General features: G+C 22.6%; 5 protein-coding genes and 1 pseudogene across 5 annotated transcripts; 3 read left to right on the forward strand and 3 right to left on the reverse strand.

The window, feature by feature from the left end:
- Positions 1-661: 661 nt before the first annotated feature.
- Positions 662-1,933, forward strand: DDB_G0269300 (hypothetical protein; the record flags this gene model as incomplete). The annotated part of the gene is made up of 1 exon (XM_640763.1): positions 662-1,933. One exon carries the CDS (start codon positions 662-664, stop codon positions 1,931-1,933), a length of 1,272 nt encoding a protein of 423 aa, XP_645855.1.
- A 115-nt stretch (positions 1,934-2,048) lies between these two features.
- On the reverse strand, positions 2,049-3,002 carry DDB_G0269302 (hypothetical protein; the record flags this gene model as incomplete). Its single annotated transcript, XM_640764.1, has 2 exons — positions 2,049-2,327; positions 2,415-3,002. The coding sequence occupies 2 exons, from the start codon at positions 3,000-3,002 to the stop codon at positions 2,049-2,051; spliced, it is 867 nt and encodes a 288-aa protein (XP_645856.1).
- Positions 3,003-3,252: 250 nt separating this feature from the next.
- On the forward strand, positions 3,253-5,088 carry DDB_G0269304 (hypothetical protein; the record flags this gene model as incomplete). The annotated part of the gene is made up of 2 exons (XM_640765.1): positions 3,253-3,681; positions 3,766-5,088. The coding sequence occupies 2 exons, from the start codon at positions 3,253-3,255 to the stop codon at positions 5,086-5,088; spliced, it is 1,752 nt and encodes a 583-aa protein (XP_645857.1).
- Positions 5,089-5,140: 52 nt separating this feature from the next.
- Positions 5,141-7,291, reverse strand: dhx35 (DEAD/DEAH box helicase; the record flags this gene model as incomplete). The annotated part of the gene is made up of 1 exon (XM_640766.1): positions 5,141-7,291. One exon carries the CDS (start codon positions 7,289-7,291, stop codon positions 5,141-5,143), a length of 2,151 nt encoding a protein of 716 aa, XP_645858.1.
- A 469-nt stretch (positions 7,292-7,760) lies between these two features.
- On the reverse strand, positions 7,761-9,516 carry DDB_G0270470 (hypothetical protein; the record flags this gene model as incomplete). The annotated part of the gene is made up of 5 exons (XM_640767.1): positions 7,761-8,016; positions 8,148-8,459; positions 8,549-9,037; positions 9,121-9,342; positions 9,500-9,516. 5 exons carry the CDS (start codon positions 9,514-9,516, stop codon positions 7,761-7,763), a joined length of 1,296 nt encoding a protein of 431 aa, XP_645859.1.
- Positions 9,517-10,211: 695 nt separating this feature from the next.
- On the forward strand, positions 10,212-12,885 carry DDB_G0269308 (annotated as a pseudogene; the record flags this gene model as incomplete).
- Positions 12,886-12,922: the final 37 nt, after the last annotated feature.

Below are 12,922 nucleotides of genomic sequence, written 5' to 3' on the forward strand. Positions count from 1 at the left end.
GTTTAGATTTGATTTTTTGGGGGTGTGAATTTATAAATGTGAAAAAAAATATAAAATATAAAAATAAATTTAAAAATAAAAATAAAAATATAAATAAAAATAAGGCGAAATATCAAAAACAAAAAAAAAAAAAAAAAAAAAAAAAAAAAAACCAAAATTTTGATTACAATTTAAGTTAAAATCAAAACAAATAAACCAAAAAAAAAAAAAGAAAAAAAAAGAAAAAAAAAAAAAAGAAAAAAAAAAAGAAAAAAAAAAGTGGGAAGATTTGATTATTATAATAGTTGGAAAGTCGATCTTAATAAAATCTATTCCAGAAAGGGGGAGTGTGAAATTAATAAACCAACCTACCTTTATTTAAAAACTTATCAATCCCTTTTATCATTTTTTTTTTTTTGTTTTTTATTATCATTTATTATTATTATAATTATTACTATTATAATTTTTTTTTTTCTAAACTTTTAACTTATTTTTTTTTTTTTTTTTTCTAAACATTTATCTGATGAAATGTCATAAGTTATTGATGAAATGTCATAAGTTAACAAACTAAAAAAAAAACTTTTTTTTTTTTTTTTTCATTTTAATTCCCACCCTTTTTTTTTTTTATTTTTATTTTTATTTTTAATTTTTTAACCCAAATAAACTTACCTTCACAGTAACAATGGACGAATCAAATCAAGAAGAGGATAAAAATAGTAAAGAAAAAAAAGTTAGATTTAATGATGACATTCAAACTAAAGTGATAGAGGAGAATAATAATAATAATAATAATAATAATAATAATAATAATAATAATAATAATAATAATAATAATAATAATAATAATAATAATAATAATAATAATAATAATAATAATAATAATAATAATAATAATAATAATAATAATAATAATAATAATAATAATAATAATAATAATAATTTTGAAAATGAAATATTAAAACAAATTGAAATTGGAAATGAAAAACAAAGAAAAAGGGATGAAGAATTTAAAAAAAAGAATAAAATTCAAGATTTATCAAAAGAACATAAATATATAGAAGAGGTTGTTAATGATCAAATCGATTCAGTTCAAGGTGAAGAATATATAGATAGTGATGAAGATGAAAATCAAAAGAAACATGTTGAAAAAATTTATAAAAGAGTTAGAGGTAAAAGATCATTCCTTAAAAACGATGATGAATATAGTGATGATGATGACGATGATAAAATGAATGATAAAATAAGAAAAGAAGGAGATAATAATAACAATAATAATAATAATAGTAATGATAATGAAGGAGAAGAAGAAGAAGAAGAAGATATTGAATATGATTCATTTAATTTAAAAGGTGAAAGTGAAGAAGGTTATTTTGATGCAAGTGGTAATTTTATATTTAAAAAGGATCGAAAAGAAGATGATGCTTGGTTACAAGAGTATGATCAAGTTTGGTCATCAAAGGTACCAAAATTAACAAAACGTGAATTAAAGAAACAAAATGACCAACAAACTGAAGAGGAAGAAGATCTTTGGGAACTTGAACACCAAAAAGAATTAAAAAAAAGAAGATTAGGTTTATTAGATGATGAAAAATCATTACGTTTAGAACGTTTAAATAAAATTTATAATATTTTACAATCTGATAAAGAATCAGTTCTATCAGCATTAAGAAGATTATCAGGTAATCCAACTGGTACAAATAAAAGACCTGAAATTAAAAGAAAAAATCCACCAAAAAATAAAAGATCAAATGTTGATACCACCACTACCACCACTACTACAACCACTACAACTACCCCAACCAAAACTCAATCAGAATCTGATAAAATTTTATTTAATCAATTAACTGAATTAGCAGATTCATTATTATCAAATGGTTTTGTTAATATTTATTCAGAAACTAAATATTCAATAAATGAAACATTTAAAAAAGAAAATTATCAACCATTACTATAATAAAAATAAATATTCTATAAATAAACCATTACTTTAATAAATTTTAAATTTATTGTTTTATTTTTGTTTTTTTTTTTTTTTGTTTTATTTTTTATTTTGTTTTATTTTTTTATTTTTATTTTAATTTCTTTACATCATTAATTGAATGAAATGAAATTTCACCACGTTCAATTACATCTGGTAAATTATCAATATGATTTAATTGAACACGAATGAATTTAACCATATCCAAAAGTTGTTGTGGTGTAACATCTGGACTCATTGCATAAAAGTTTCTCCATAATGCATTACATAATACTGTATCATCAAATAAACCTTCATCATATGAAATTAATGTTCCTAAATAAGTTGTATAAAAATCTTTTAAATATTTTGGAATAAATCTTTTTTTAATCTAAAAATAAAAAAAGGTATTAATAAATAAATTTTATTTTATTTTATTTAATTTTTTTTTTTTTTTTAAAAAAAAAAGATTACATACACCAGCAATTGCTATTTTTTTTTCTAAATCTTCCCAAAAACGATCATATAAATCAATTTGTAATTGTTTTGAAAGTTTTAAATCTTTTCTTAAACGTACAAATACAATCCAAATATGAAGTACAGATATGGTAAACCAACTTCTAACATTAACTGGTAAATTTGATTGTTTATAAAATTCAATATCAGATGATTGTTTTGCAATTTCTTCATAAATACGATATGAATTATGTAATGAAATTGTATCCTTTGAATAGAATCCTAATAAAGCAAGATACCAACTCTTTTCTTTTCTCATTTGTTCCTTTGCTAAATATTTTGGATTTGGAATATATTTTAAAATTTCTTTATCATAATCACTATTAATTATTTCATCTTTATTAATATTTATATCTTCTGTTGTTGTTGCAGCATTTGTTTCATTTTCTGGTTTAATAGTCGAGAATGATTTAATTAAACAATTATTGAAATTATTTGTTTTAAATAAATTTGAATTTGAATTCAAATTTCTAATAGTTGAAATATTAAATTTATTTGAATATTGTAATAACCCCCTTTTTAATAAATTTCTAGATATATTATTAATCATTTTTTTCACTTTTTACCACAAACCACCCAACTGAATTAAATAAACGACAAAAAAAAAAAAAAAAAAAATTAAAAAATTAAAAATTAAAAAAAAAATTAAAATAAAAAAAAAAAAAAAAAAATTAAAAAACGAGTAATTTCGTGTCCATTAGTTTTTTTTTTTTTTTTTCATTTTTTTATTTTTTAGATATAATATTTAATTATAAAAATAGAAATATATATATATATATTTATATTTATAAATAATTAATATGATTATTCCAAAATTTTCAGTTGACCAAAATGATGAATTTATTATTGTTGTTGCAATAACACCATATATTAAAGCATCAGAAGCAGATTTTTATTTATTGGAAAATCAATTTAAATTCTATTGTAAACCATATTTCCTTAGACTTACATTTAGTCATAATATAGTTGAAAATGGTAAAGAGAAAGCATCATTCAATGTAAATACACAAGAATTTACATTTTATTTACCAAAAGAAATAAATGGTCAAAAATTCAATGATTTAGATTTAATTACAAAATTATTAGAGAAAAAGTCAACAACAAATACTTCAAAGATTCAAGTTTTAAATGGTGAATCAAATCAAGATGACCAAGATGAAGATGAAGAAGGTGAAGATTATGAAGATGAAGAATGGGAATTTGAACAAATTGTTGAACCTGAACCATCTGTATGTAATATATAAATAATAATAATAATAAATAATAATAAATTTTTTTATATTAATAATTTTATTCTTTTTTTAAAAAAATAGTTAGATGAATTAAAAAATAAAATTAAATATGGATTCAATGATGGATATAGTGATTTCTTTCAAGGATTACAACAAGATATTAGTGATATAATTGATATTCCAATTATCGATTCAATTACAAAACAAGAAAGAACAAAAGTTAGAACTGAATTTGAAGATTTAAAATTTGATCCAGAAAGATTTATGGAAAATCATTTCTTTAATGATGATATTAAAGAATTATTACATTATAAATGTTATTGGGAAGATTTAATTGAAAAGAAATTAAAATTAAAAAATGAAAAAAATCAAAAACAATCATCTGAACAAGAATCGAATGAAATAATAAATAAAAAAGAAGAAGAAAAACAAGAAGAAAAACAAGAGGAAAAAGTTGAAGAAATTAAAGAAAAAGTTGAAGAAATTAAACAAATTGATCCATCAAATTTAGAAGATTATGATGAAGGTAATGATGAAGTTACAAATGAAACTACAATTGAATCAAATGAAATTTCAGATGAATTATTAGAAAAGATTAATTCAACTTTATCAAAGAAAATTTCAATTGTAAATGATGAGTCAGATATCAAAAATAGTTTAATTGAAAAAGAAGATTCAACAACAACAACAACAACAACAACAACAACAACAACAACAACAACAAAATCAACAACTACAAATAATAATAAATATTCAAAGAAATTAATTACATTTTCAGATGAAGAAAAAGATATAATGAAAAATTTACCAAATAAAGAATATATGATTAGTAATGAAAAATCAATATTACTTGGATTGGTTGATATAATTTATTCATATGCATATAATGAAAGAGTTAATATGGGTTATGAAAATATTGAATCAGCTTGGAACATTTGTAAATTGTCAGGTACATTATCATGTCTTGATAATTTTTATAATTTATCATCAGTTTTAGAATGTTGTTTTAAGAGATCATTAACGTTCCCACTTTATCGTAGTTGGTTATTATCAGAACGTGTTCTTAGAGATACAAAACAAATTTTCCAATTAGGAAAAAGATCACTTTTAAAATGTTTATTAGATATTAAAAAGAAATTAGAATCTTCAGAATTTAAATACTACTTAAATAGATTATATATTGATGATTATTGTATTTGGTTACAACATGCAAGTAAAAAGAAATTAAAATCATTACGTAATAAATTATCTGAATATGAAATGAAAAAGTCAATGATATCATGGCCATTAGAAGAATATGAAAAATTAGTTGAAGAAGAAGGTATGGTATTTGGTGAAGAAGAAGAGGATGAAGATAATAAAGAAGAACAATTTGAATATGAAAATCAAGATGAAAGTGATTAAATAAAAATAAAAATAAAAAATTAAAATAAAAATTAAATTATGTATTGTTTATTTATTTTTTAAATTTATAATAATGTGGAGCAATTTCAAATAACCAATTTGGTTCAATTGAAGTTACATCTTTCATATATTCTTTTGTTGTAATTGTAACTTCATTAAAAATGACCCATTGTGGTGAATTTGATAAACAAAGTACAGAGGTTGGATGTAACCAAAGTTTATGTTTTTCTCTAATGGTTTGATAGGAACCATCTGGTTGTAATTGAGCTGCATTTGTAAAGAATCCTGAAACAATTGCCTTTCGAATTAAATTACTGCATTGTTCTCTATTGTTATTGCTATCAAAACAAGATATAACATTTATTGAATATTTCTTTGCATAAGCTAATAGTTGTTTTCTAACTTGTAATACTCTTTGCATAGCTTTATAATTGATTTGATGTTGATTACACCATTGTGGTGAACTTTGATTACTGATAAATGAATTGAAAATATTTAATAAAGTTAAATGATCACCTTCTTTAACTAATAGATGTTTTCTTGATTTATGATTTTGATTAGTGAATAAACCTTGAATATTTAACATAGCAGTGATTGTAATACACTCATCAGAACAATTGAAACCATTTGAAGATGATTGAATTATCATTTTTGAAAAGGTTGGATCTGTAGGGAACTCTGCCATTATCATACCGGTTGGATTGGTTAGCTTACCATTATCATCCAACGCACCCAATCCATAGAGTACTTCTAGACCTCTTATGAGTGAACTTGATGGTGGTTGTGAAATGAAATCGAAATTTAAAATATTATCAATACCCAATGCTTTCAATTGTAATATTGTATTTGTTAAATTTGAACGTTGAATCTCTGGTATAGTTTGGTCTGGTAATAGTTTTTCATAGGTTAATTCAGTATATAGTCTATAGCATTTACCAGCTCTACTTCTACCAGCCCTACCAGCTCTTTGATTCGCCGATGATTTCGATGTTGGTACAATCACCAATGATTCCAAACCACTCTCTGAATCATATGATTTAATTTTAACAAAACCACAATCAACCACATAAACTACACCATCGATTGTAATTGATGTCTCTGCAATATTAGTTGAAATTATAATCTTTCTAATCTTTTTACTATCACCAACCGATTCAAAAACTTTAATTTGTTTATTAATTGATAATCCAGAATACATTGGTAATAATGAATATTTCATAAATGGTTGTTGTTGTTGATGGTGGTGTTGTTGATGATATTGTCTTAAAATTTCAAATTTATCATCCAATGTTTGAATTAGTTTTTCAATTTCTTCTTGACCTGTTAAAAATACTAAAATATCACCAGGTGGTTGAGTTGTATGAATATCAATTATAGTTTGTATGGTTGTTTGAATATAATTTGAAGTTGATTCTTCAAGATAGTGTATATCTACTGGATAAGTTCTACCTTCAATTGAAAGAATTGTTGAAGTATCTTTTGATTTATCATTAGTTTGATTATAATTAAAAAAGTTGAAAAAATCATTTGCATTTAAAGTTGCTGATGAAATTATTAATTTTAAACTATTATCATTATTATTGTTATTATTTGTTGAATTTCTTTTTTTTTGAACTTTTTTTAATAATCCCATTAAAAGATCAGTTTGTAATGAACGTTCATGCGCTTCATCAATCATAATTACAGAATATTTTAAAAGTAATGGATCTAACATCATTTCTCTAATTAACATACCATCAGTGACATATTTGATTCTAGTTTCGATATCTGATATCTTTTCATCGAATCTAACACTATATCCAACGGTTTTACCAACATGTTGTTCACCCATTTCTTGTGCAACCCTTTCTGCTAATGATATGGCTGCAACTCTTCTTGGTTGTGTACATAAAATAGTTCTAAATCCATCTGACCAACCACTTTCAAATAGATATTGTGGAATTTGTGTTGATTTACCACATCCTGTATTACCAATAATTACTAATGTACTATATTTCTCTAATAAATATAATATATGTTTACGATTTTGATAAATTGGTAATGAAATTCTTTGTTGTTGAATTGTTAATTTTTGATTACTATTATATATAAAATTATCATTTCCAAATGATAATGATGAATCTTTATCAAATAATGAATTATTATTATTATTATTATTATTATTATTACTACTATTATTATTTATTTGATTATTTGTTGCCATTTTATCATTTTCGATTGTAAAAATTTCAAATTAAAAATGAAAAAAAAAAAAAAAAAATAAATAAAAAAAAAAAAAAAAAATATTTGTGAAAATTATTCAAGTAACAAACTTGGATTCCCATATATAAAAATAATTATAGTTACTAATTTTGAAATTTTTTAAGAAAAAACAAAAATAATCAGGTTTGGCTGTGATAGGTTAAAAAAAAAAAAATAAAAAATAAAAAATAACCCAAGTTGGCTTGTCCCCGTATATTTGTGGTAATAATTAAATTAAATATAATAGTTTTTACAACATAGAATAAAACTATCCATACATAAATAAAATAAGATTTCAAGTTTTTTTTTTTTTTTTTTATTTCATTTTTTTTTTATTTAATTGATATATGCATATTATTACTTTATTTTTTAATTTTTATTATTTTTTTTTTTTTATTATTTTTTTTATTTTTTTTATTTTTTTTAAATTATTATGTTCTTTGAATTTCACCATTTATTAAAGAAATAGTTAAAGGTTTCCATTGTTTGAGAACATCTGGTGCATATGAGACAGATTCTAATTCAGGTTTTAGGATTGAACTTGTTTCTGGACCATATTTAACACCTTGTGATTCTAATTGATTTAAGAATGATTCATATTCTTTTCTTGCTGTAAGTGATGATTTATAAAAACCTTCAATATCAAATACTCTTTGATGACCTTGTTGTGACCATTGTTGTTTTAATCTTTTTAATTTTTTTAATTTTTTTTTTTTTTTTAAAATTAAAAATTATTATTAATAATTATATTTACTATATTTATATTTTAAAAAATGAAAATGAAAATGAAAATGAAAATGAAAATGAAATGTACATACTTTGATAAATCAATATGTGGTAAATCTCTTTCGAAATCAAATGTAAATTTTAAAGATGATTCTAATGGATTTTCAAATAATTTATCTAATTCTGTAACTTTTTGTTTCATATTTAATTGTTGATAAATTTTTGAAAGATTTGTAGCACAATTTTGTACCATATCATTATTTCTACCTAATGATTTCTCTAATAATGAAAATGCTTTTTCACAATATGGTAATGCTTCTTCATAATTACCTTCAACTGAAAGATAACTTGATAAATTTAATAATGCTAAACCAATTCTATCATCAACTAAATAATCTTTTGAACTAATAATAATAATAATAATAATTTATTAATATAAATTTTTTTTTTTTTTTTTTTTTTTTTTTTTTTAAAAAATAAATAATATACTTACGTTTCAAAAACTGAAATTGCTTGTTTACAAGTTTCAATTGCTTTTAAATTATCTTGTAATAAAGAGAATAATTCAGAAAGATGTAATAAAGTGTTACCAAAGAATGGTAAATCTTCTTGAGATTCTAAATAACCTAAAGATTTGGTATAACATTTAACAGAATCCATGAATAAACCTTTAGTATGATAAATATAACCTAAATTTGAGAGTAAATAACCATAACATTGATCAGTTGTAATACCAAGTTCAGAGGTTCTTGTTGGCATTGAACCTTGTTTAGTACTTTCAAATAATGTAATACCACTGATTAAAACGGTCTCTGCATCGTCAAATTTACCTTGAACAATTAATTGATTGGCTTGATCATTTAAATGAATACATTTCAATAATGGTGATACATTCTTTGTTTCATATGGTGTTAATTTAATTTTCTCAACTTGTGGTGTATAAAATTCTGATATCTTTTTTGAAACTTCTTGAATCTTTTTTCTTTATAATCATTATTAAATAATAAAATTAATTTCTGCTAAAATAATAAATAAAGTAAATAATTATATATTAATATTACTTACTCGAATAAAACAGAAGCAGGTTGTTGAACTTCTTCGGTTATTTCAGTTTCAGTTTCTTCTTGATCAAATTCTGTTTTTATAGGTGAAGTAAAATTTCTTTTATTTATTAAATTTGATGCTGGTTTAACAATCAATCCATTATTTAATTTAGTTATTGATTTTCTAACTGTAATACATCTATTAATAAAATTCATTTTATTGAACTTTTTTTTGATTTTTTTACTTGATCAAATAAAAAAAATAAAAAATAAAAGTGCTATGGGTGAAAATGCAGAAAAAAAAAAAAAATAAAAAAAAAATAAAAATAAAATAAAAAATATTTAAAAACGAAAAAAAAAAAAAAATAAAAAAAAATAAAAAAAATAAAAAACAAATTTACAGACAACTTGTGATCATTTATTTTTTTTTTTTTTTTTTTTGTTTATGCAAATAAACTTTATTATTATTATTACAAATAATTTTTTTTTTTTAATAGTTCATCACGTCCAAAAATCTAAAATGAGGTAGGGTCTTTTTAAATTCAGAAATTTATCAATAAGTTAACGAAGAATGGGAAAGCTTCACATCCAAAATCCATTGTGTTTATGAAAACATGTTTTTTAAAATTTTTTTTTTTTTTTTGTGTGTTTTGAAAAAATAAAAAATAAAATTAAATATTATTATATTATTAATTTTTGTGTGTTTTTAAAAAAAAAAAAAAAAAAAAAAAAATTATTGAAATGAAAAAAATTATTGGCAACTGATAATATTAAATATTCAATTCCATTATGTGGGGGGAGGGAGACAGGGGGGGAGTTGAAAGATTTAAAAGAGAAAAAAAAAAAAAAGGAGAAAAAAAAAAAAAAAGAAGAAAAAAAAAACAAATAAATTAATGTTGAAATTTACACTTTATTAGTAATTTTATTAAGAGTAAAAAAAAACTTAATTTTCAATTTTTTTTCTTTTAATAAATCAATTACTTTTTGTGTGTTAGGTTAGTTTGAAAACTTTTTATGATTCCATTTTTTCTCCTTTTGTTTTTTTTTTTATACCTGAATCTGGAAAATAAAAAATTCGTAATGTGGAAATTATTATCAATTAACGTTTAAAAAATGAAGGGGTAAAGGTGTAAATTAATAAAATGTAGGGGGATTGTGAAATTTGGTATGGGAAAATAAAAAAAAAAGTGTGGGTTAGATTTTTTAAAAAAAAAAAAAATTTAATTTAAAAAATGTCAAGAGATATTTTTCTAATTGGTTGAAAATAAAAGGGCAGTAAGATAACCCATGGAAAACTGATTGCCAGTCTTGGTTTGGATATTAAGAAAAAAAAAAAATATTTGCTTTTTTTTATTTTTTTTTTATTTTTTTTTTTTTTTTTGGGGATTAGTTCAAAAAAAAAAAAATGTTAATAAAAATAATCTCTTTGTGTTTCAAAATCAAATAAAGATATTCCATCAATACTTTCTCTTGGTGGTAATGTTACAATTAGAGGTTTCGATTCAAGTTCAACATGGACTGGTTATGATAGAATTAATCAAACAACATTCATCAGATCATTTCCATTCACAAATAATGGTAATTACCAATTATTAAATTAGGTGGTTTAAGAAATGCAGTGGGTATTGAACAATATAATTTAGATAATTATTATACAAAAATGACAAAGAATGTTTATACTGATAAATATGCATTTGATTCAATACAAACACCTCACACTGGTCATGTATTAATAAATCCTTATAATAAAAATGTTTGGATAAAAGGCATTGGTAGTTGCTCAATGGTTTTCACTGGTTCTTCAATTGTAGATATTCAAAATTCAGTATTTTATGATTTTGGACATACAACATCATTACAATTACATCAAACTAATAATAGTCCAAATAGATATCCAATCACATTATACCATAATAAAAAACCAGTAAATATTGAAAATAATTGTTTTTTACCATCAATCAATTCCCCACAACAAAGTTTAACACCAAGATCATTCATTGGTGCAGTTCATTCATTTGGTAATATCATTGGTAATTCATTTGTATTAAGTGAATCTTCAAGTGGAATGGCTATGAGTGGTATTTCATTATTATATGGTACTGAACAATTCAATATCAGTTATAATTCTTTCATATCATTTTACTCGAATACTACAGCAGTACCATCAAATAGACAATATCCAGATAATATCGATTATATCAATAGTGGTATTATTTCAACATCACCATATTCAATTTATGAATCAAATGCATTTGAAGGTAGATTCAAAGGTGGTGCAATTCGCATTATTCCATTACAATCAAGATCAACAATTGTAGGTTTAAATAGTGATAGATTAGGTGTTTACAATGGATATGAACAATCAAATCTCGATGATAAAGTATCCAATAGTATTTGGAATAAAGTTATATTCAAAGATAATGTATTCTTTGGCGAATCAGAATTTCGTGTTACATATCTAATGTCAATACAACCACCAATTAAAATCAACTTTTTAAGAGGATGGTATATTAATCAAAGACCATCGATGACATTACCACCAAATGAAGCAAATGTCGATTACTCTTATGATTCATCATTAATTTGGATACGTTTAAGACCATTGAATATGGCCCCAACTGAAACCAATAATCTTTCAGGTAAATGCAATAGTGTTTCAATAAAGAATTCAGACCTTTCATCCTCTTACAATTTTTTCTCAGATTCATTCAGATGTAATTTCAATTGTTGATTCAAAATTCACAGAAAAAATTAACCCTGGAAATAATAGTATAAGCTTCATTAAAAGATTTACCAATCAACTATTCCTTTCAAATGTTAATGGTACAAAAAGCAATAGAAGTAATGCAATGAGTACACGTTCATATCCATTTTATCAAATATCACCAAATAGTATTATCAATCCACCATTAACTCAAAATAATATTAATTCACATTCATTGCAAATTTTGAAATGAATCTATTCTTTGGTATCGAATCACTAGTTCTTGAAACAATAATTGATGAAGTTTTTCAAAATAATTCAATCATTAAACCTTTAGAAAATCCAATAGATTCAAAATTTGTTCAATTACCACCTTCAGCCAATGGTCCATATACAGTAATTTTATCAACTAGACCTAATTTTCCAAATAATACAATTTATGAAAAAGTACCACACACAGGATGTTTCTTTGCAGGAACATATATTGTTGATAATAGTGCAAATAATTTTTATCTTGGTATTGATTTATCACCACCAATTGATCATCTTATTACACCACCACGTGCATTATCAATTTTTGGTAAACAATGGACAAAATGTAATTGGATTCAATCATTAAATAAATGTACAACAACAGGTTTATTCACACCAAATTCATCAATGACATTTATTCCATCTGAAATCACAGAAAATGATGAAATCTCAATGATAACATCATACCTTGGTAATGATATAATCAATAATATTCCAAGTACACTCAATAAATCATTAGCAGGTCCACATCAATATAAATTTTATTTATACTCATATAATCCAGATTGGACAGATTCAATCGTTAATCCAATACCATCATTTACAATTAAAATCAATGGTAAATATCAAGAACCAATTACAAGATCAGCGCCATCTTATTTAACCTATAAAAAGTATGGTCCATTCTATTGGAATAATATTAATTCAACTGAACAAACTCTATCAATTGGTTGGGCTAATGATAATATTAAATATTCAATTCCACTATCTGGTATTGAAATTTATTCAAATATTCAAACTCCATTCACAATTCAATTAGTAATTAATTAAACTGGTTTAATCTAAAATTGTAATAACAAAAAAATAA

The sequence above is a fragment of the Dictyostelium discoideum genome, assembly GCF_000004695.1.
Source record: "Dictyostelium discoideum AX4 chromosome 1 chromosome, whole genome shotgun sequence".
NCBI lineage: Eukaryota > Evosea > Eumycetozoa > Dictyosteliales > Dictyosteliaceae > Dictyostelium > Dictyostelium discoideum.